The following is a 20,610-nucleotide window of genomic DNA, read 5'->3' as shown; positions in this document are numbered from 1 at the left end:
GGACAACCTTTAAATAAAAACCCAAGAATATGATAATGATGTTTAGAACTTGAGGTATTAAGGTAACTATGGCTATTGTCCTGTCAGCCATTATTTAAAGAAACGAGCCTATTGGTTTCGTTAATGAAGGCACAAGAATGTTCATTTTTCACATTTAAACATTTACTATGAAGTCTATTTTAGCAGAAAGGGTGAAAGTAACGTAAATGCATGTCACATTTGTAATTAGACATAGTTTGATATGTCTTTTGCACGTTTTGGGAGATAATATTTTGGTTGGGCCAAACTGAAATGTGAGTGAATGAGGTGAAACTTTCTGTGATAAGCAAAATCCATAAACAGTATCATTAAACAAAACAAATATGATTGATGTACCCAAAGTTTTGTTTGTTATGTAAAATAGTTTTTATCATGCAGGTTAAAACATTTCTAAAAAAATACGTTTTCTTAACATTTCTTAGTAAGATGCCAGTTGGAATGTTTGAAAGTTCAGACTATGCGTGTACCACTAGAGGTAAGATGTAACACTTTCATATGAAGGATAAGTATTCTCATCTGTGCTGAAATTGTATCTTAAGAAAGTTGCATGACAGAAGTTATATATATTCTAATGAAGTTCAATGGTTTGAAAAACAAAGCAAGCATCTGTCACTAAAATGGACAATGCTGCCATTATTTGTTTTTTTTTCTAGCAGATCCTGGCTCTGTTTGTTCAACAATAAGATAGCAGTGGAGGGAATGCAGTGCGGCTAACTGTTAGCCACTGTCTAGCTCTTTATGACCTCGGATTGAACAGTTGAAGTTTATGTCAAAAACATGAGGATGCCTGTATCCACTGCAGTTTGTGAGTCGTAAGGGTAATGTTTTACTGGCAGGTTAATAATTAGTACATACACAGCTGGCCAAAATCTTAAAGCCAATGAACATAAAGAAAAAATATGCATTTTGCATTGTTAGACTCAACCACTTATTTGAGTAGAGCTTCGAAAAATGAAAATAAGAAAAGGGAAAATAATAAAAAACAACTTTTTTTACCATTTAATGGGGAAAATTTTAACACTATGAAATTCGCCTAAATACTAGCTGGTCAAAAGTTTAAGACCATACTGAAACGAAGCGTTAATCGATAAACACGTAACGAAATTTAGTTTTTTGTGTTCATGCATTAGCGTTGTCAACATCTACCACTGACATCTCGTGTGTTACATTGGGGAAAAAACATGGCAAAGGCTGAAAAATTGTCGAGCTGCAAAAGCAAGGTCTCTCTCAACGTGCTATCGCTGGTGAGATTGAGCGTAGTAAAACTGCTGTTGCAAATATATTAAAAGACCTTGAGGGATACGGAACGAGAATTTCAAGTGGTCGGCCAAAGAAAATTTCGCCAGTGTTGAGCAGGAGGATTCGACGGGCTGTCCGGCAATACACCAGCCGATCGTTGAACCAGATTAAGACCCTTACGAACGCAAAATGCAACTCAAAAACAATAAGACGGCATTTACGAGAGAAAGGCTTTAAAATTCGTAAACGTCTTTAAAGGCCACGCCTCCTTCCACGCCACAAAACAGCTCGGTTAAACTTTGCTGAAAAGCACCAAACATGGAACGTAGAAAAGTGGACAAAGGTTTTCTTCTCTGATCAGAAAAAAAATTTAGCCTGGATGGTCCAGATGGCTTCCAGCGTTACTGGCACGATAAGGCTATCCCATCAGAGACATTTTCTACACGACACAGTGGAGGAGGTTCCATCATGATCTGGGGTGCTTTCTCCTTCCATAGAACAATGGAGCCTCAGGTTATACAGGGGCGTCAAATAGCAGCTGGCTGCATTGGCATGCTGGAGAGAGCCCCCTTATTGACTGGATGCCCTCGCTTGTGTGGAAATGACTGGATTTTTCAGCAGGACCACGCTGCAATCCACAATACCCGCAGGACAAAGGACTTTTTCATGCCGAATAACGCGATTCTTTTGGACCATCCAGCGTGTTTGCCCGAACTGAACCCCATTGAATATATTTGGGGGGTGGATAGCAAGGGAAATCTATAGAAATGGACGTCAATTTCAAACAGGGCATGATCTTCGTAAAGCCATCTTCACCACTTGGAATAACATTCCAGTCAGCCTTCTGCAAACGCTTCTATCGACCATTCCAAAGCGAATGTTTGAAGTTATTCGTAATGACGGCTGTGCAACTCACTGCTGAAACCTCTTGTTGGGCATTTCCTACACTGTTTAGAACTTCTTTTTGGTATGGTCTTAAACTTTTGACCAGCTAGTATTTAGGTTAATATCATAGTGTTCACATTTTTCCAATTAAATTCTAAAAAAAGTTTTGTATTTTTATTTTCCCTTTTCTTATTTTCATCTTTTGAAGATCTACTCAAATAAGTGGTTGAGTCTAACAACGCAAATTGCATATTTTTTCTTTCTGTTCATTGGCCTTAAGATTTTGGCCAGCAGTGTATAAGGTTGCAGACACAAAGTTTAAGTACACACTTATTTTTGGTGTTTTCTCACTTTGTTCTAAATAATATTCCAGGATTAAGTATTTTCTTAAGTGCATCTTTACGACTTTAACTCACACTATTAATTGAGGTTTTTTTTAGCTGTTGGAGGTCTTTTGAATCCGTATTTCCGATCCTGCTTTTCTCTATTCGAAAACAAATTCTTGTCACTTAAGATTAGCTTTGAATCAGTTAACTGAAGTAGTTCAAGTAATCTCTCTCTTGCAGAAACCTATTGCAAACATTGTTGAAAATTAAAAGATTTGATGGATGAAGACGCATTACTTGCCAATGTATCTGACATGTCAACTTTGAAGGATATGACTGTGGAGTTGGACCATTGACTGTAGTATCTAAGAACACCACAAACTGCCTCACCATTAGTAGCCCCTACCATGAAACACAAAGAGTAAGTAATTATGGGTTAAGATGAGCTCATAGTATCCAGTAAGCTAGTTATCTAGCTTACACTCAAATGGAGCACTGAGTGAAAAAAACAATAGTGGAACCGCAATGGAGAACGTTTTGTGAAAATGTATAGAATGCGTGCTCACGTGAGATGGGATCACCACATCATTCATACTAGTAAGACCTTACCACACTTTTAGCATCAGAGGTAAAATGTAATGCGGGAAGGTCTCTTCATAGACTCAGCTTCTTTGGCCATGATCACAAAGGTAACTACCTAAGTGGTATAATAGCTTTATCAGTCGTAACGTCACCAACTGCAACAGCAGCCACCAACATGTACATCCAGCACTGACATCTACAACACTAGCTCCAAAGTCAGGAATGGAGAAAGTAGCTCCACAAAGCTCTCAACCCCAACGAACCATTTTGGTTTTAAAATGTTACTGCAGATGGATGAGGGCCATTATATTATATAACCATAAAAGAAGATCACTTACTGAAGCACAGAAAATTACCAACACACAGGAAAAGGTACGTGTGTTGTTTTTAAGAGGATGTGATGCAAACTTGGAAGGCTTTTGTGGGAACCAGGGAGGTTATCCATCAGACCACCTAAGCACAGGTAAAATCCACAGCTGAATCGGAGAATATGCTGTCGGGACTACTTTATGTGAGTAATTCCAGCGTTCTGTTGATGAACTTTTTAATACATGCATTTGTATAATCCATTTTGGAATTTTTAGATTTATTTTTGTTCCGGGTATTTATTCTCAGGATTAACATTTGCATACGTCAAGTGTGTGTGTGTATAAATATATATATACTGTTACCTAGGTTACGAGTTAGATTTAAGTATTGCACATATATCGCTGCAGTCTGTATAAATATATATCTAGTTTGGTGCTTAGCTTAATTTCTGTTCTGTATATATGTAATTGTTATTTCTATGTTTGTGTTAATATTTACATAAGGTTTATTTTAAATAATAACTTTGAAAAGGTTTTACTCACATAGTGCATATCTGTATGCTTTGTTATTGTAATGTTAAGATGATTTCGTTGTAAAATGTACATTTGTAATGTTAGTGTTAAAATTAGGTTAGTGTGAAGTTTATTTTTAAAGATATTTATTTGATGTTTCCTTGGTTTATATTAAAGAGTTATGTTTTAGAGGGTATTCAGGTAACACTGTGGGATGACATAAAGGAGGTCGACGATTCGGTATGAGGCGTTTTTGAATCCATTGGTCAATGTTTTCTTTGTTGTTTATTTTATGCTGGCTACTTTAAATGAACATTGTTATTGCCTAAAGGAGATGATTTTCTGGGGGCATTTTCTGGGTGTTAATGGGCGTATCTTGTAATATGCACTGTTGTTAAAGTGCTTATTTTTGTACTCCTTGATGTTAAAAGTACTTTTCTAATATCCATCTTTCTTAAAGAGTATTTTCCCGTAGTGTTTATTTGTCGAACACATTACGTTAGTCTATTCCCTCTCAAATGTATGTTTGAAATCGTGCCTTACATTGTATTGTATTTTTTTGCTTGTCGACACTAAGCCTCGACAATCAAGTGTTTTTTAGGGGTAAGATGAGTTATTTCAATTCCTCAAGTTCTGTGCAATTAAGGTTAATTTCGTCTGGAAGGAAATATGAAGTACTGGATCGTACTATGTGTATTCCAGTTATATAGCTGATGTGTGCTTTATAAATTAAACTATTTTCCATTGTTTTCAGTTTGAACTCTTTTAGTGAGATACCAAACTTTCTTTATCTTTAAAGTGTGTTTATCATAGGCTATTATCCATATTCCCGGGCAAGAAAAATAAATTGAAACGACCTTAGAGAAATATATATTTTTCTGCGAATCAGATAATAGAGGGGGCAGCCATATCCTGGACAAACGGTGCAAACACGTAAAAACACAAGGACCAAACCTGGCTTTGTGTGTATTGTTTTGTTTTCACATATAAGGCCAGGTTTGACACAAGAGCTTGATATAAAGAGTTTTGTAGATTTTTAGAGTTTAGCAGAAAGTTAGTATGGGAGGACCCGGTATGGCCAGATGGTCAGTGTGCTCGACTCGTAATCTGAGGCTCACGGGTTCGAATCCCAGTCAAATCAAACATGCTCGATCCTTCAGCTTTCAGAGCGTTATAATGTGAAAATCAGTGCAATTATTTGCTGGTAAAAGAGTATCCGAAGAGTTTGTGGTGGGAGGTGATGACTAGTTGCCTTCCCTCTAGTCTTACACTGCTAACTTAGGGACGGCTTGCACAGATAGCCCTCCTATAGCTTTGCGCAAAATTAAAAACAAACAAACAAACACACACTTAATATAGGTCTCTTTTGTGTTTTGATTTCAGCTTTTCATAAGTGTAGGTTCGGGTTCTCAAAACTATCACAGTTTTGCTTTGTTAGGCTTAGCTAGAGGTTCAATTTTTAAGTAGGTTCTTTATCCAACCCAAGCTTCTCTTGGATTTTACTTTATTTTTTACTTGTTGGGATTATGTTTGCTAAATAGACTTCTTTTGGACTTATTTATCTGTGGTTTAACTTGCAAAGGGGATTACGGTTGAACTGGTAAGAGGAACTAGAAAAGATTGCTGACGCTTCTCATCGGAAACAATTTCTCTGTTATTGTGTTTTGTGGTGTACTAAATAAACATTTTCGTGACTACGTGTTTGTTTTTGTTTTTAAACGATGAACTCTGTTAGAGGTCGGGAAAAACACGTTCCATAGCTTGGTATCCTCACGTTTTGTGATACGTGTTTGGTTTTTGTTGTTTTTTTCACGACGAACTCTGTTAGAGGTCGGGAAGAAACACGTTCCATAGCTTGGTATCCTCCAATTAACGGGCCCTGACTGATTACTCTGAGATAAGAACGCGAGCTAGAAAATACCATATAGTTAAGTGCCACAAGCTAGGGAATGGGGTTTATTGAATAACTCGGCAACTTTTTTATTCACTCTAGTGGGTTTTACATCCACATCTATAAACTCAGCTTTTCTTCTTGTGGTTTGCACGTGCTCTAGGCAGGATGAGATCTTCTGATGCACTAGATAACATCTGAAGGAATAAGGAGTTGAGCAAACTTGAGTTCACAAATAAATAACGAACTTCGTTCGTAGAAAGTACATAACTTCTGTCGTTATTCTATTACATATAAGTGCAGGACAGTAAAAATGCGTATTTTTTTCTGAGATGCCGTGTGAAATAATGTTTTTCAGGCCTTTTATAAATGTGTGTTATTGAATTTCATGCAAAGCTACACGAGGGCTATCTGGGTTAGCCATCCCAAATTTAGCAGTGTAAGACTAGAGAGAAGGCAGCTAGTCATCATTATCTGCCGCCAACTATTGGGCTACTCTTTTATTAAAGAAACGTTGGATTGGCCGTAACATTATAATATCTATTGCTGAAAGGGCGACCATGTTTGGTGTGACGGGGATCGAACCTGCGACTCTCGGATTATGAGTCGAGCACCCTAACCATCTGGCCATGCTGGGTACTATAATTGTGTGTTTTTACGTTGCCCCTCCGGGCACGAATTGATTGTTTGTTTTTTTAATTGAATTTCGCACAAAGCTACTCGAGGGCTATCTGTGCTAGCTGTCCCTAATTTAGCAGTGTAAGACTAGAGGGAAGGCAGCTAGTCATCACCACTCACCGCAAACTCTTGAACTACTCTTTTACCAACGAATAGTGGTATTGACCGTCACATTATAACGCCCCCACGGCTAGGAGGGCGAGCATGTTTGGCGCGACGGGAATGCGAACCCGCGACCCTCAGATTACGAGTCGCACGCCTTAACACCCTTGGCCATGCCGGGTCTAGGCACAAATTGAAACGTCGCAAAGGCATTCGTTATGTTTGTAATGTATGCTCGATATGGCACAACAAAGAATGACACGCTATATTTTTCTTTATCTTATGTATAGTACTAAAGATTTATTTATTTTGAATTCTACAGAAAGTCGACGTTTTAGTAAACGCACAGATGTAACGGTTTATTTAGCTGTTTCAAAATGTCCCCGTAAATCTACACAGGGCAACTATCTGCACATAGCTAACTGATATACGTAACCCACGGTTGGACCACAAAGTACGGAATGTGTTCTTTCGGCAACGTGTGGCAAATCCTACATTCCTTACACTGTGGGGCTAGGCCATATTGGCAAACCACACACTTTGCTGCTAGGTCGTACTCGGCCAGCAATGTCAAATTTATAGTTTACATTTCGGAGTGATGGTTTTAAAACACGGTGGCGTATTGGTCAGACTGATGACTTATAACTCTAAAATACGGGATTCGATTATTGCAGTGAGAATAGTTTATTGTACAACTTTGTGCTTAAATAAAACAAACATGAAAATAACCATAAACTATATTAAACTACAACCTTTTCGAGTACGTTTTCTTTATAGAAGTAATTATAATGTTCAGAAAGGAGCATTAACCTATTCGCAGGACCAATAAACCACAACTGTCAGTGTGTGTCATTCTCGTTGAAATGTGCGCAGCTGCTATAGAGTCGGTCCGAGACAGCAGTTCATGAATATACTGCTACGTGAGCTATTTATGTTATTATATTTAATAGTGGTGTGTTTTTTCATTACTAAAATAAACTACTACAAACATCTGATTAGTGATTTCTACAATTTTATCTATTATTTTTAAAATGTCTGTGGTCACACCAGGTATCACTAATAACATCTGATAACTCATATGGATATCATTCATTGTAACCTTTTAATCACGCATGCGTTCTAAAAGCGGCACAAACAACGTTGAATAAGTACATACGAGAGATGACTTTAAATTTTCCTGTATTATTAATCTTTTGAGAACGAATAGCGCTATCGCTTTTATTCGACCGCTTCTCAGTTTCTTGTAGAGTTAGGATTTGTTTATTTTTTAATCTCGAGCAAAGCTACACGAGGGCATATCTGCGCTAGCCGTCCCTAATCTTGGGACTACTGGGCTACTCTTTTACTAACGAATAGTGAGATTGACCGTCATATAATAATGCCCCCAGACTGGGGGGGGCGAATATGTTTGGTGCGACGTGGATTCGAGCCTCGAATTACGAGTCGAACGACTTAACTCACCTGGCCATGCTGGGCCGCAGAGTTAGGAACTGATGTTGTTTTAGTATAAAGCTGCACAATGAGCTATCTGTACCTTGCCCACCGCGGGGAATTTGACCCCTAATTTTAGTGTTTTATGTTCACAAGTTTGCTACTGACCCACTAAGGACTCCAGAAAATGAGATTTCTTTATATATGTTGTGCATGTATAATGAAGAAAATGTTTAATTGAAAAAACAACAACTGAAAAGCAGTCAAGTGACGTTGCTATTTATTTTAAAACTTGAATAAAACTCAAACTTGTGTCTTTCTTATTTCCTTACGTATATATATATATACATATATATACGTGGAGAACAGATAGTCCATTGTATAGATTTGTGTTTAACAACAAACAAACAAACTTGCACATATTTATTTATTTAAATATGGTTCAACTACATTTTGCCGATTTAATTTAAGCTTAATAAGTTTTACTTTTCCACATTGTAGACACCTGCGTCTATGCTGGTAACGACCAGTTTAATGTAAGAAATGCGTGCGTCTTACCTTTCCACATTGTTCACACCTGCCTCTTTGCTGGTGACTACCAATTTAATGTAAGAAATGCGTGCGTCTTACCTTTCCACATTGTTGACACGTGCCTCTTTGCTGGTGACTACCAGTTTAATGTAAGAAATGCGTACGTCTTACCTTTCCACATTGTTGACACCTGCCTCTTTGCTGGTGACTACCAGTTTAATGTAAGAAATGCGTACGTCTTACCTTTCCACATTGTTGACACGTGCCTCTTTGCTGGTGACTACCAGTTTAATGTAAGAAATGCGTACGTCTTACCTTTCCACATTGTTGACACCTGCCTCTTTGCTGGTGACTACCAGTTTAATGTAAGAAATGCGTACGTCTTACCTTTCCACATTGTTGACACGTGCCTCTTTGCTGGTGACTACCAGTTTAATGTAAGAAATGCGTACGTCTTACCTTTCCACATTGTTGACACCTGCCTCTTTGCTGGTGACTACCAGTTTAATGTAAGAAATGCGTACGTCTTACCTTTCCACATTGTTGACACGTGCCTCTTTGCTGGTGACTACCAGTTTAATGTAAGAAATGCGTACGTCTTACCTTTCCACATTGTTGACACCTGCCTTTCTGCTGGCGGCGATGAACCCAGTGGTGAAAGATCACAGTTTGCTATAGAATAAAAATAAATTCTGTATTTTTAACGCACACCAGGAAAGTTAAAGCTACAGTTTTTACAAGGATTACTTCAATCTACATAATAACACTTATAAAAGTTATTTGATGAAAATTAAAAAATACAGGATAAAATAGAGAATGGCAATTCAAAAAGACAACAGAAATATTAGTTAATGATCTTTTACAAGGTATATATAAAAATATTTTGAGTCGATTAAGCTTCATGCGAAAAAATAATGCAGCGTCTTACCTTATGCAATTGATTAATAGGCAAATAATGGTTTTTGTCATGGTCATTAAATAGCTAACGGGAGGTGCTCGTTATTTTTATTGTTTTATACACTTATAGCCTAATTTATATTTAAAAGTGATATTTTGAGAGAAGAAATCAATTAGATTGACTGTTTTGATCTTTTTACTTTCGTGAGTTATTTGTTCACCATATACATCGATATCAACGAGGTTTCAGAGTAAAGCTAACATCGCCAACATACGCGAACACCTAAAAAAACTTCATATTGTTAGACGAGATTTTGTTACCAATTTTGTTATTGCGTGTTTGAGATTAAAGCTGATAATAGTGAGCTAAATACATAACGACTTACGTTTCTGCGATACAAAGAAATTACATAAAACACAACAACAATATATTTACTTGTTCTAGTTCTCACTTATTGGTGGAGTTTTGATATATGCTCTTCAAAAAAAGAAACGCAAAAGGCAAAATTTGAGACATATTGTTAACAAGTTTATTCCAGGTAGTTCTGTATGACATGTGTGAAGCTTTGCACATTCACTGCTGAACATCCAAAGTCTCCAAAGGCGAAGTCCACGCTCACTAGTTGAAGTTTAACGTCACTCAACGTCAATAACGAGTATGCCCCCCGTGAGCATCAATAACTGCTTGGCATCTCCTGCCCATGGAAGCGATGAGATGACGAATCACATCCTGTGGAATGGCTGTCCACTCAGCCTGCAAAGCTGCTGCAAGCTGAGGTAGAGTCTGCGGTTGAGGTTGTCGCCGTCGCAGATGTCGGTCCAACTCGTCTCAAAGATGTTCGATGGGGTTTAAATCTGGTGATTTAAGAACGTTGATGTTGTAGTGTCTTAAGAAGACAGTGGCGAGTCGGGCTGTGTGAGGACGGGCGTTGTCATGTTGAAAAACGTCGTTGACGTTCACCATGATGGGTTGCACATGGGGCCTAAGAATCTCGTCGACGGTTGCGTACGGTCTGATCGGAAATCTTACGCAGCCCTGGTATGGTTGAGGCAGTAGACGTCGCAGTGGTGGTCCTATCCCGAAGGTGACGTAACCGGATGTTTCGATCTTGTGCGGGCGTGGTCACACGAGGTCTGCCAGATCGTGGACGGTCACGAGTTGATCCATGTTGTTGGTGACGATTCCATAGCCTTGTGATGGTGCTTGGGTGGACATTCACAGCTCTGGCAACATCTGATTGAGATTCGCCTGCTTGCAAGCGACCAATGGCGTTGTTGCGTTGTGCTTCAGTCAGTCTTGGCGTAACTGTATTGCGTGTCGGTAGCTTAACACTGAACTATGGAAACCGAGAACCCGTCGCTTTTATAGGGATTTTGCACATGTTGCACTTGCAGAACATGCAGATCTCTCAAACAAATTTATTGGACACGAATGCGTTTTGGCGAAAAATCCGATATTTTCCTCCGTTTTCAAAGTGCACAACTTTTATTGTCATTTTGGTCTGACAATCAGTGCCTTAACACGTATAACATCACATACTCTGAGCTTGTAACGTTATTAGATATATTTTTCTTTAAAATAACAAAAATATCCCTTTTGCGTTTCATTTTTTGAAGAGTATAGCTAACTTCAGTATTTGACAATCGAACAGTTTTTTTAATTCCGTATAAAGAACTGATATTCTCATTTCCAATAATTCTTTCGACGTTTGACTGAAACATAAGCACTGACATCATACTTATTGCGTGAAACGTAAGCACAGTATAATAAACACTGACATAAAAAAATGTGTGTTTTGTGGTTTCTAAAAGCAAAGCCACATCGAGCTATTTGCTGTGTCCACCAAAGGGAATCGAACCCCTGATTTTAGCGTTGTAAATCCATAGATTTACTGCTGTCCCAGAAGGGGACAACATCAAAAATACTGTAAGAAACGTGAGCCCAGTGTTATAAATACTGACATCAAAATATTGTAAGAAACGTGTATACAGAGTAATAAATACTGACGTGGCAAATATAGACAGACAGAAGGGCTGGTCTTAACCAAATGGAAATACACTTACAACTTCGGCCCTCCAGTGGCTCAGTAGTATGTATTAAGATTTACAAACCTAAAAATTGGGTTTTAACACACCTGTTGGGCACAACTCTTAATGTTTTTACAATTTTAAAATATCATAATTATTTTTGTTAACTCAAACCACAAAGTGAACGACAAATTAGGTTTTATTTGTTCCATTCCATTCAGTTGTTTCAAGACACACGTTACAAGTTGTACTGTTGTGACGTCATTTAAACGTGCGCATGCCATAAATCACAAGAAAAAGTGTGCACTTGTAGGCTACAATACAGCATGAAATATGAACTTTAAAAGGAAGAAAAAATATTTATTTTTAATTTTGGTTTTACTTACTCTTGAAACTAATTGTTTTTTCTCTGGCAGATTCACTACGCATGTGGCCCGGCATGGCTACAGGATTAAAGCACTCGACTCGCAATCCGAGAATCGCAGGTTCGAATCCCCGTCACACCAAATACGCTCGCCCTCTCAGCCGTGGGGACGTTATAATATGATGGTCAATACCACTATTCGTTGGTAAAAGAGTGGCACAAGAATTGGTGGTGGGTGGTGATTATTAGCTGCCTTCCCTCTAGTCTTACACTGCTAAATTAGGGGCGGCTAGGGAAGATAGCCTTCCTGCAGCTTTGCACGAAATTCAAACCATACAAACCAATCTCACTAGCTTCCAGAAAATATTTTCTCTTCCGTTTACGGAATTATAATGCTAAAATCCAGTTTCGATCTTCTAAGAGGCCACAGCACAGATATCTCATTGTGTAGCTTTGCGTTAAAACAACAAATGTCAGGCACTTTTATTTGTTCAGTGACAACCTTAGTTAAAAAAAAGTAGTTTCAGTAAATTTAACTCCCCTCTTTCATATGATAAACTTTATTTATATTTTTTAGCTTTATCTACATTGCATGTTTCTTTTAATAGGCCTTTTAAAGTCACTTCATATTTTACACGACTTCAATCTTTTTTTCCAATTAATGTACCCACACCACGTAAAACAGTTACACTTCATCAATATCTTTATTTGGCACCTCGTATTCATAATTTTATTCCTTATAGTATAAGATCTTCTATTAATCGTGTAAATCAAAAGAAATACTTAAAACAATGGATCTTAAATACTGATGATAATATTCTGGGAACTTTATATTGATTTTGTAAGTTTTGATTTTACTTTATTATGTGTTTAACCATCACAGGACGAGTTAACTCTTTGTTGATGGTTTTATATTGATATTTGATTTTTTTGTGTCTAATTTATTGCTTAATAAATTTATTATTATTTATTATTATTATATTTATTTTGTTTGTATATTTTAAGGTAATTCTGTCCTTTTAATCAATTGGGTCGATATTCACGGCAGATGTCAGTTCAGTCGTGGAAAATGAAAATTATAAAAATCCTGATTTATAAAAGTTAATTGGTAATCTTTATGCAAGTAGTGTTTTTCTTCATAGTAATCTAAATAAAATATATAAACAAACACACATATATGTATACAGCTAGTTTTGTAATTACTAGTACAGTAATTCATTGCTTTGATAGTAGTTAACACTGGTTACTTTTACATGCAACATTCAAGTTATATTTTGTAATGAAATATAACTCGGTAATCATTATTTCAAAGTTTACTATGCTATAAGCGAAACGAAACATTTATAAGGATAGAAATACATAATTATTACTTTAAGCACGATATTTTCAATACATATTTTTATTCGAAAAGGAAGCATTTTGAGTATATTAAGAAGTGGTGTTTGCATATTGTAAAACTGGAATAAACCAGTTATCAACTGAAATTTAGAACAACACAAACAAAACTGACCAAGTATGTAAGTACCCGAACTATTTCTACCAAACTTTACTATATTTATTTTCCAAGGAGTATATTGTAATTTCAGTAACCTTTTTACTTCTCTTAGCTATTTTAAACTGAATAAGAGTTGCATAGAAGATCATACATATGTATATTAAACTGGTCCACATATTGAGTGCAATTCAAACATTAGTACAAGCATAGAAAAGGTTGAATTGGTTCTTGCTTTAGAGAATTGGTGTGACTGAATGTAAATTATTAAGTTGTTTTTTTTATCCTATGTGTTAACTTCGCAATCAGAACATTGCACAATATAATATACATAAATTAACCGTATTTTATCGCGAACACTCAGATGAATGTATTAAATATTAACAACCCTTCTAAATGTTTGCGAATTTTTACACGTTTCTTATGGGTTGTTAAACTGGTCTTTAGTTTGCTGTCGATTATATTTATTACTTATAGAAAGCTTAAAAGTTAGACTTCTATATGAAACATGCAATACATGTTCGTAAGAGAAACAAGGTTCTTGGTAAAGGTATACTTTATTTTGCTGCTGAGAATTTCTATTTAATAGAGATTGGGCCCGTCTTTGCCAGCCCATTCTTTTTGTCCCTAACGGGAGATTCGTCACTCCTCGTATCTTTTTTTTTTATTGTTGTTCACATTAGTTTTTATGCTCAAGACAGTGGCTGCAGACATGTCGTGAAATCCAGTATGGTAAAGCCTCCATCACACAGTGGGCATGCTGGTCTGAAGACCTGAGCGCTTGTTAAAGTCTTTGTTGATGGTTTATATAACACATTACATTGTTTACATGGAGTAAAGAAAGATACATTTTATATCTCTTTCCAACATTTAGTAATTTCTTATAAATTTTGATTATATTTCTGAAACCTACATCTTCTATATTATAGTCTTCTGTCTCATTAACTTGTCTGTACAAGTTATACCTGCTGAATCTTTGTTGATTAACAAAAATATTCATATTATATTTTTATATATTTCTGTTCAAGTACTACATCTGAAAAACAAATTCCGCAGTTTAAATTATCCATATTAATATGTTGATAAAGCTGCATTTGCAGTTATCGTAAACTCTAATTATTTAATTTAGCAAAATCTAAATATGTGAGTGTTGAATAATGTATGTACACCGAAACTTTTAAGGTGTTTGAGAACATTTTATACATGTATTATAAATATTATGATAATTATGATAATTTATAAAACACTAGAAAATCAAATTGTCTAGGATACTATTAAAATATATGGTTTAAATGTTATCTAGAAACTTACCTCACGATACTGTCGAATTCCAACATCTTTGAACGTTGGTTTACACTGCAAATTCTGCGTAAAGTTTTTAATTTTTTTAACTATTCTGTCACTGAAACTACTTATATGTAACTAAACGATGGAAAATTCTATTTAAGCTTTTATTAGTGTTAGAACCACTGATTCACTGCCAGTAATGAAATTAGTTTGGGAAAAATAATGCATAGGGTGATTGTGAATGAAATAGTTCTCTTGCAGCACCTAAATTATAAGGTGTTATCGTCCAGGCATGTCATATTACAGCAATGAATCAATTGCAGTACTTACACTCTCTTACCATGGATAAAAAGAGGTGTTGGTAGTGGTGGTAATCATGATATCCATATTACTCAAAAATGTTGAATGAATATTGTATAGATACACTTCTGGTATCACTGTACAAATCAGTACACATTGTGAACCGATAACATTACATTATAGAGGTTTACCTACAAACTTCACCATGTGCGAGTACTTGAATGAGCTGATTTTAGTTATATTGACTTTGCCTTACAATTCCTTGCACGACTATAATGGGACAATTAGTGATCTGTGAACTGATGAGGACAATGCATGATCTCGTGCCGCGAGCCCTCTTGCGGTGTGGAAGGTTACCTACATGTTCTGAAGATTATCTGGCAAGCTTTCGCAACAGATTTTCTCTTCAGTTGCTACTTCTGCGAGGAATTGACATCGCATGATTCAAGAGCTAACACAACCATGACCCGGTTGCTCACGGATTGATAATCCAGTTGTAACAATAGCAGATGCTATATATACAAGATGATGTCGCTCCCCTTATCGGTTGGCACGACATGGGATATTACAGGTATATTTTAGCGAGGTTTAAGATGATATCATTACCCATATTAACTACTAGGATCAAAGATTGCTACAGACCCATTTTTATGAAGACTGTTATCCCCAGCTTTCCTCCGTATACAATGTCATCACGTTCCTTAGACCTAACACCAGCAGGCTATGGAAATGCCTAAGACTAGATGTTTACCTGTGTAACTCTTGCAACGTACCTGACTAGAAGAATGCTAAGAGAAATGTCTCATTAGTTAATGGAATAAGGCTAGCAGAGGGAATTTCCAAGGTTGTATCTGCAATACACCGTGTATGAATATTTAGTATTACCTCAATGTGAACCAAATAATGATTGCATCCCCATGTGACAAGATCCATTAAGCACTACATTTGACTCCTATTTGCAATTTCATCGATTTATACCTTATATTTTAGGTGCTATATTGAACGAATAGTGTTTAAAGCATTAAAATCACATAAATAGCAGTACAGTAAAAAATAGTGTATACACTTTTAAAATAATAAGTGAAAACAATATTAACAAGCCAAGAGGTACATACAATCCTAGTAAAGCGTATTAATTTTGACAATTTAGCTCTTAGAATGTATTAATATGCCGAGTAAGTGAAACAATAAACAAGTAATTTAAACACAACCATAAAGTCTGGTAATTTCTTTAGTCAATTATGCAGTTTTCTTGAAATTCTACTTAAACTAATTTTAGTTGCATTTAATTTAATCATTTTTAAACTTTTAGTCTTCGCTATAAAAACTCATATAAAAACGTTTCAAAACAATTAAAAACTGGCGAAGTTGTCTCACCCTTTCTGTCAAAATGCTGATGCAACCGGTGTGAAGAGACATTTTACAAGCAGGACACCTAACTCGCAGACCCTGTTTCTGTAAGCAATAAACAGAAAACAAAATATTATGTCTCTGTTGTTATGACTTATCAAATTATATTGAGACTTTCGCATTTTCCGTTAATTTAATCTGAACTGTCAAGAGAGTTACAGTTGATTTAAAAAGAAATAACGAACACAGAAATTGTATTTTAAGCAAAAAATGAACCTCAATGTTGTGAGCCTCTTATCTTCTATTTAAAATTTTCTGCAGGGCCTCATAGAAATATAATTTGAGAAATAAATGATGTAACAATGGTGGAAGAGCAAATTGAAATAAATAGCACAGGTGAATATAATTACAAGACCAATTCTAAAAAAAAAAAAATTTTGATGGAGCCATCTACTGGCTCAGTGGTAAGTATGAAGGGTTGTATACTAGAAATCGGGTTTCGATACCCGTGTTAGGCAAAACGCGTACAACCCATTATGTAGCTACGTGCTTTATTTCTTTCGTATTTGCCCCAAAAGTGTCTCAGCGATATGTTTGTGGACATACAACGCTAAAATCGGGGTTTCGATACCTGTGGTGGGCAGAGCACAGATAGCCCATTGTGTAGCTTTGTGCTTAATTCAAAACAAGAACAACATCTTTCGTATTTTACGTCAAGTTATTTGCGCCAGCTGTTCCAAATTGTGAAATAATATACTAGAGGGAAGATCAAAACCATCATCTTCAACTCTTGGGCTTCTCTTTATCAACGAAGATTGTTTATTTGTTTGTTTTGAATTTCGCGCAAAGCTATTCAAGGGCTATCTGCGCTTGCCGTCCCTAATTTAGCAGCGTAAGACTAGAGGGAAGGCAGCTAGTCATTATTACCCACCGCCAACTCTTAAACTACAATTTTACCGACAAATAATTGGATTGACGGTTACATTATAACGCCCCCACGGCTGAAAAGGCGAGCATGTTTGATGTGACGGGGATTCGAACCTGCGACCTTCGGATTACGAGTCAAGTGCCTTAACCACTTGGCCATGCTGGGCCCTTGATGCTGGTAACAACACTATTCTGAATGGGCAGTGTGGTTGATAATAACACCATCTTTCATTGCTAGTATATTAAGACTAATTTCGATTTAGTTACTTACACATGCGTCAATAATGTACTAGGACTTAGAATGAGGCATACGTAAACTGTTATGTTTCGAAATAAGAGCACATTTGAAAAAAGATTATAAATACCACGAACGATCAAAGTTTTCGATCAGAAAAAACAGATTTAACAGGATAGAGTGACGAAAATTCTGTCATTTTTCCTCAGCTATACTCCAAAATAAATATAGAATTCTTATTAAAATAAATAAGTACGCGTTATAAGATGAACGTGGAATATTTTAGGGACAGTGAACCATGAGGAAAATATGGCTTCTACAATAATGCTACTCTATAAAACTTTCAAGAGAAGCATTTCTCTACTTCGTTTGTTCTATAAAATTTCTATATAACACTATGTCAGTTTTTTTACAACTTCAACGTAATGCACCATTACAACTACTTGTAGCTGTTTGGTAACTCAACGTCCAAATTACAACTTCAGTGTTGTGTAATGTCATAGCAGCTTATGACTGTATGACAACGCAATGCCACAGTAAGTTACGACTGTGACAACGCAGTGACACAACAACTTATAACTGCATAACAACGCAATATCATAGAACTTAAAACTGTATGAAACGTAATGTCACAACAACATACAGCTGCACGAAAACTAAATTTGACAGCAATTTGAAACTGCATGACAACCCGTATCAACACAACAACTTACAATCAAACGTTAATATCAAACGTTTGTCATATTCGGCAATTACTCTCTTTCAGAACTTACAGAAATCAAAACACTGGAACACATCACACCATCTTGTGAACAAATTTGAAAAAAATGTGATATTTTTAGCGCATAGTGAGAAGATTAAGAGAATGAATGTGCAAATGAAGTTGTATCCACATTCCTTACTATATTATTTATTCAAGCACTGCATATGATATACTACTACTTATTGTAATACGTTATTCCAAATTCCAAGTATGCAATAAAAAACTCTCTGCCGCCGTTGGATTCTTTGTTGCTTAGGAAAAAAAGAAAAGAGTTTTCAATTTATAGTCAACTGGGCATCTACGCTAAAAGCTGTAGCATAGATAGCATTATCAGGAATCTTGTGAAGCAGGCATCATGTGTGAAAGTAAGTTATGAGACGAAGCAGAAGCAAGCCACGCGCAGGAATAAAAACGTCATTATTCAGTGAAAAAAAACTATTTATTTCAGCTCAGTATTCGTCAGTAAAGCTTCAGTAACTTCTTACAACCATCTGAAATTTGCATCAACTAGAAAAACAGAAAAGTCGTAGAAAGGATTTATTACGGAACCAAGCAGTGTGATCACATATTGGCTTTGATCTTAAATCATAACGCTATGGTATATTGTCAAAATATTTCCACATCGTGTAGATAAGCAGTACAGTAACATTTTTGGTTGAATGATAAACTGAAAAAAAAGGCAACTTGTCAACAGCACCAGACGGAAGAGTGGGAATTGACCTTCAATCTTATAACATACCAAAGACTCAATAGCTTGACAATCTTGACATTAGAATTTAATTATAAACAGACGTATAATGTTAAGAGCTTTAAGATATTTAGTATAAGTAGTTTTCTGTTACAATTTTAAGTAATTATAGAAAATAAAATAAGGATAATTTTGATTTATTTTGTATTTTTATGGCGGTTACGAGGTTGGCCAAACTAACGGACTTCACATAAAATTATGATAGCGAATAAAGCAGATAAAATATAAAGATTTATCAAGAGAAAAGTTTATTTCGGAGGCGTTAAAGATTACACAAAAGACATATATTAATTTTCAGATGGAGAAAAGCATTTTTAATCTTAACATGATAACAGCTTCACACTCGGAGCAGTGACTACTTTGACTTCTTACATTAAAACATTAAATTTTAGAAAAAATGTTTATTAGAAAATCTGTTTTTCTGTACAAACGAATTATACTGTTCACTGAAAGCCTACCACATTTTGTAAAAATACATAAATTGTAGCGTATCGAATGACGTCTCGATACAGTCATTGGTTTCGTTTGTTTTGAATTTCGCGCAAAGCTACACGAGGGTTATCTGTGCTAGCCGTCCCTAATTTAGCAGTGTAAGACTGGAGGGAATGCAGCTAGTCATCACCACCCACCGCCAATTCTTGGGCTACTCTTTTACTAACGAATAGTGGAATTAACCATCGCATTATAACGCTCCCACGGTTTGGTATGACGGAAATTCGAACCCACGACCCTCAGATTACGAGTCAAATGCCTTAAATACCTGGCCATGCCGGGCCCGATACAATCATATCACGTCATATAATCGTATTATAGCGCTTTATCGTCACGCATCTCTAATATTTGGGTCTTGAGATAAATGTATATATAACATGGAAGCTTGACTTATCCGATTAGAGCACATCAAATCGCAGTTTTACAGAACAATATTTTATTTAAGCCTATCTCATAATAAAGTGCTTATTTAAATTAAGAAATTGCAGTTTGTACTCACTACTTAACTGTTTTCTGTTTTATAGAGCAAAATAACGGCAGTCATCAGATTTTCGCATTATAGTTGAATGATATAAATATTGCGGTACCATCCAGTGTTTATTGTACCCCAGCCAGTTTTTCGATACTAAAATGAATTTATTTCAAAGCTCAATTGGGAAAGCATAAACGAAAGATGACTGGGTCAGTATTAGAAGAACGTTTTGAATCACTACGTAATGTTGGAAATGTGAAAATTGAACCATTGTACATTGCAGTTCTGAGAAAAATAAAGCTGGAACCAGGCATGGTCTGGTGGTTAGACGTTCTACTCGCAACCTGAATCTAGTCAATTCGCGTCCTGTCGTTGAAAATGCTCGACTTTTCATCTTTGTAGACGTTATAATGTCCCGTTCTTCTTAATAACAAAAAGTAGCTCAAGACTTTGTGGGGGTCGATTGTAACTAGCTGCCTTCCCTCTATCTATACTATTACTTCTGAATTTGGAGAAAGTTATTATGCAATTCTTAAAATGTTATACACTTTCCTAGTGTTTTTCTCAGAGTTTTATTTAACAATTTATTAATCACAGCTATATTTACATCATTTGATGTCAAAGCAGAGAGGGAAAAAGAATATATGCAATAGTTTATAATATATATTATAAATTCTTGGAAAAAGATTAAGTTCAAAAGTTTCATGGAAAGCAAATGCTAAGTTTAATC

The 20,610-nt window shown here is 36.0% G+C and overlaps 1 protein-coding gene across 1 annotated transcript in view; it reads right to left on the bottom strand.

Moving 5' to 3' along the window:
- Positions 1–20,610, bottom strand: part of LOC143238394 (diacylglycerol kinase zeta-like) — a 196,345-nt gene that overhangs the window by 76,190 nt on the left and 99,545 nt on the right. The window contains exons 5-7 of the mRNA XM_076478560.1: positions 16,271–16,348; positions 14,618–14,671; positions 9,129–9,197 (exon numbers count right to left, since the gene is read on the bottom strand). Of these exons, the coding sequence (XP_076334675.1) occupies positions 9,129–9,197; positions 14,618–14,671; positions 16,271–16,348 (201 nt within the window). The remainder of the gene's footprint in view (positions 1–9,128; positions 9,198–14,617; positions 14,672–16,270; positions 16,349–20,610) is intronic.

The sequence above is a fragment of the Tachypleus tridentatus genome, chromosome 13 (genome assembly GCF_004210375.1).
Source record: "Tachypleus tridentatus isolate NWPU-2018 chromosome 13, ASM421037v1, whole genome shotgun sequence".
NCBI classification, from domain to species: Eukaryota; Metazoa; Arthropoda; class Merostomata; order Xiphosura; family Limulidae; genus Tachypleus; species Tachypleus tridentatus.
The sequence above is the reverse complement of the archived record's forward strand: the minus strand, read 5'-3'. Positions and strand labels throughout refer to the sequence as shown.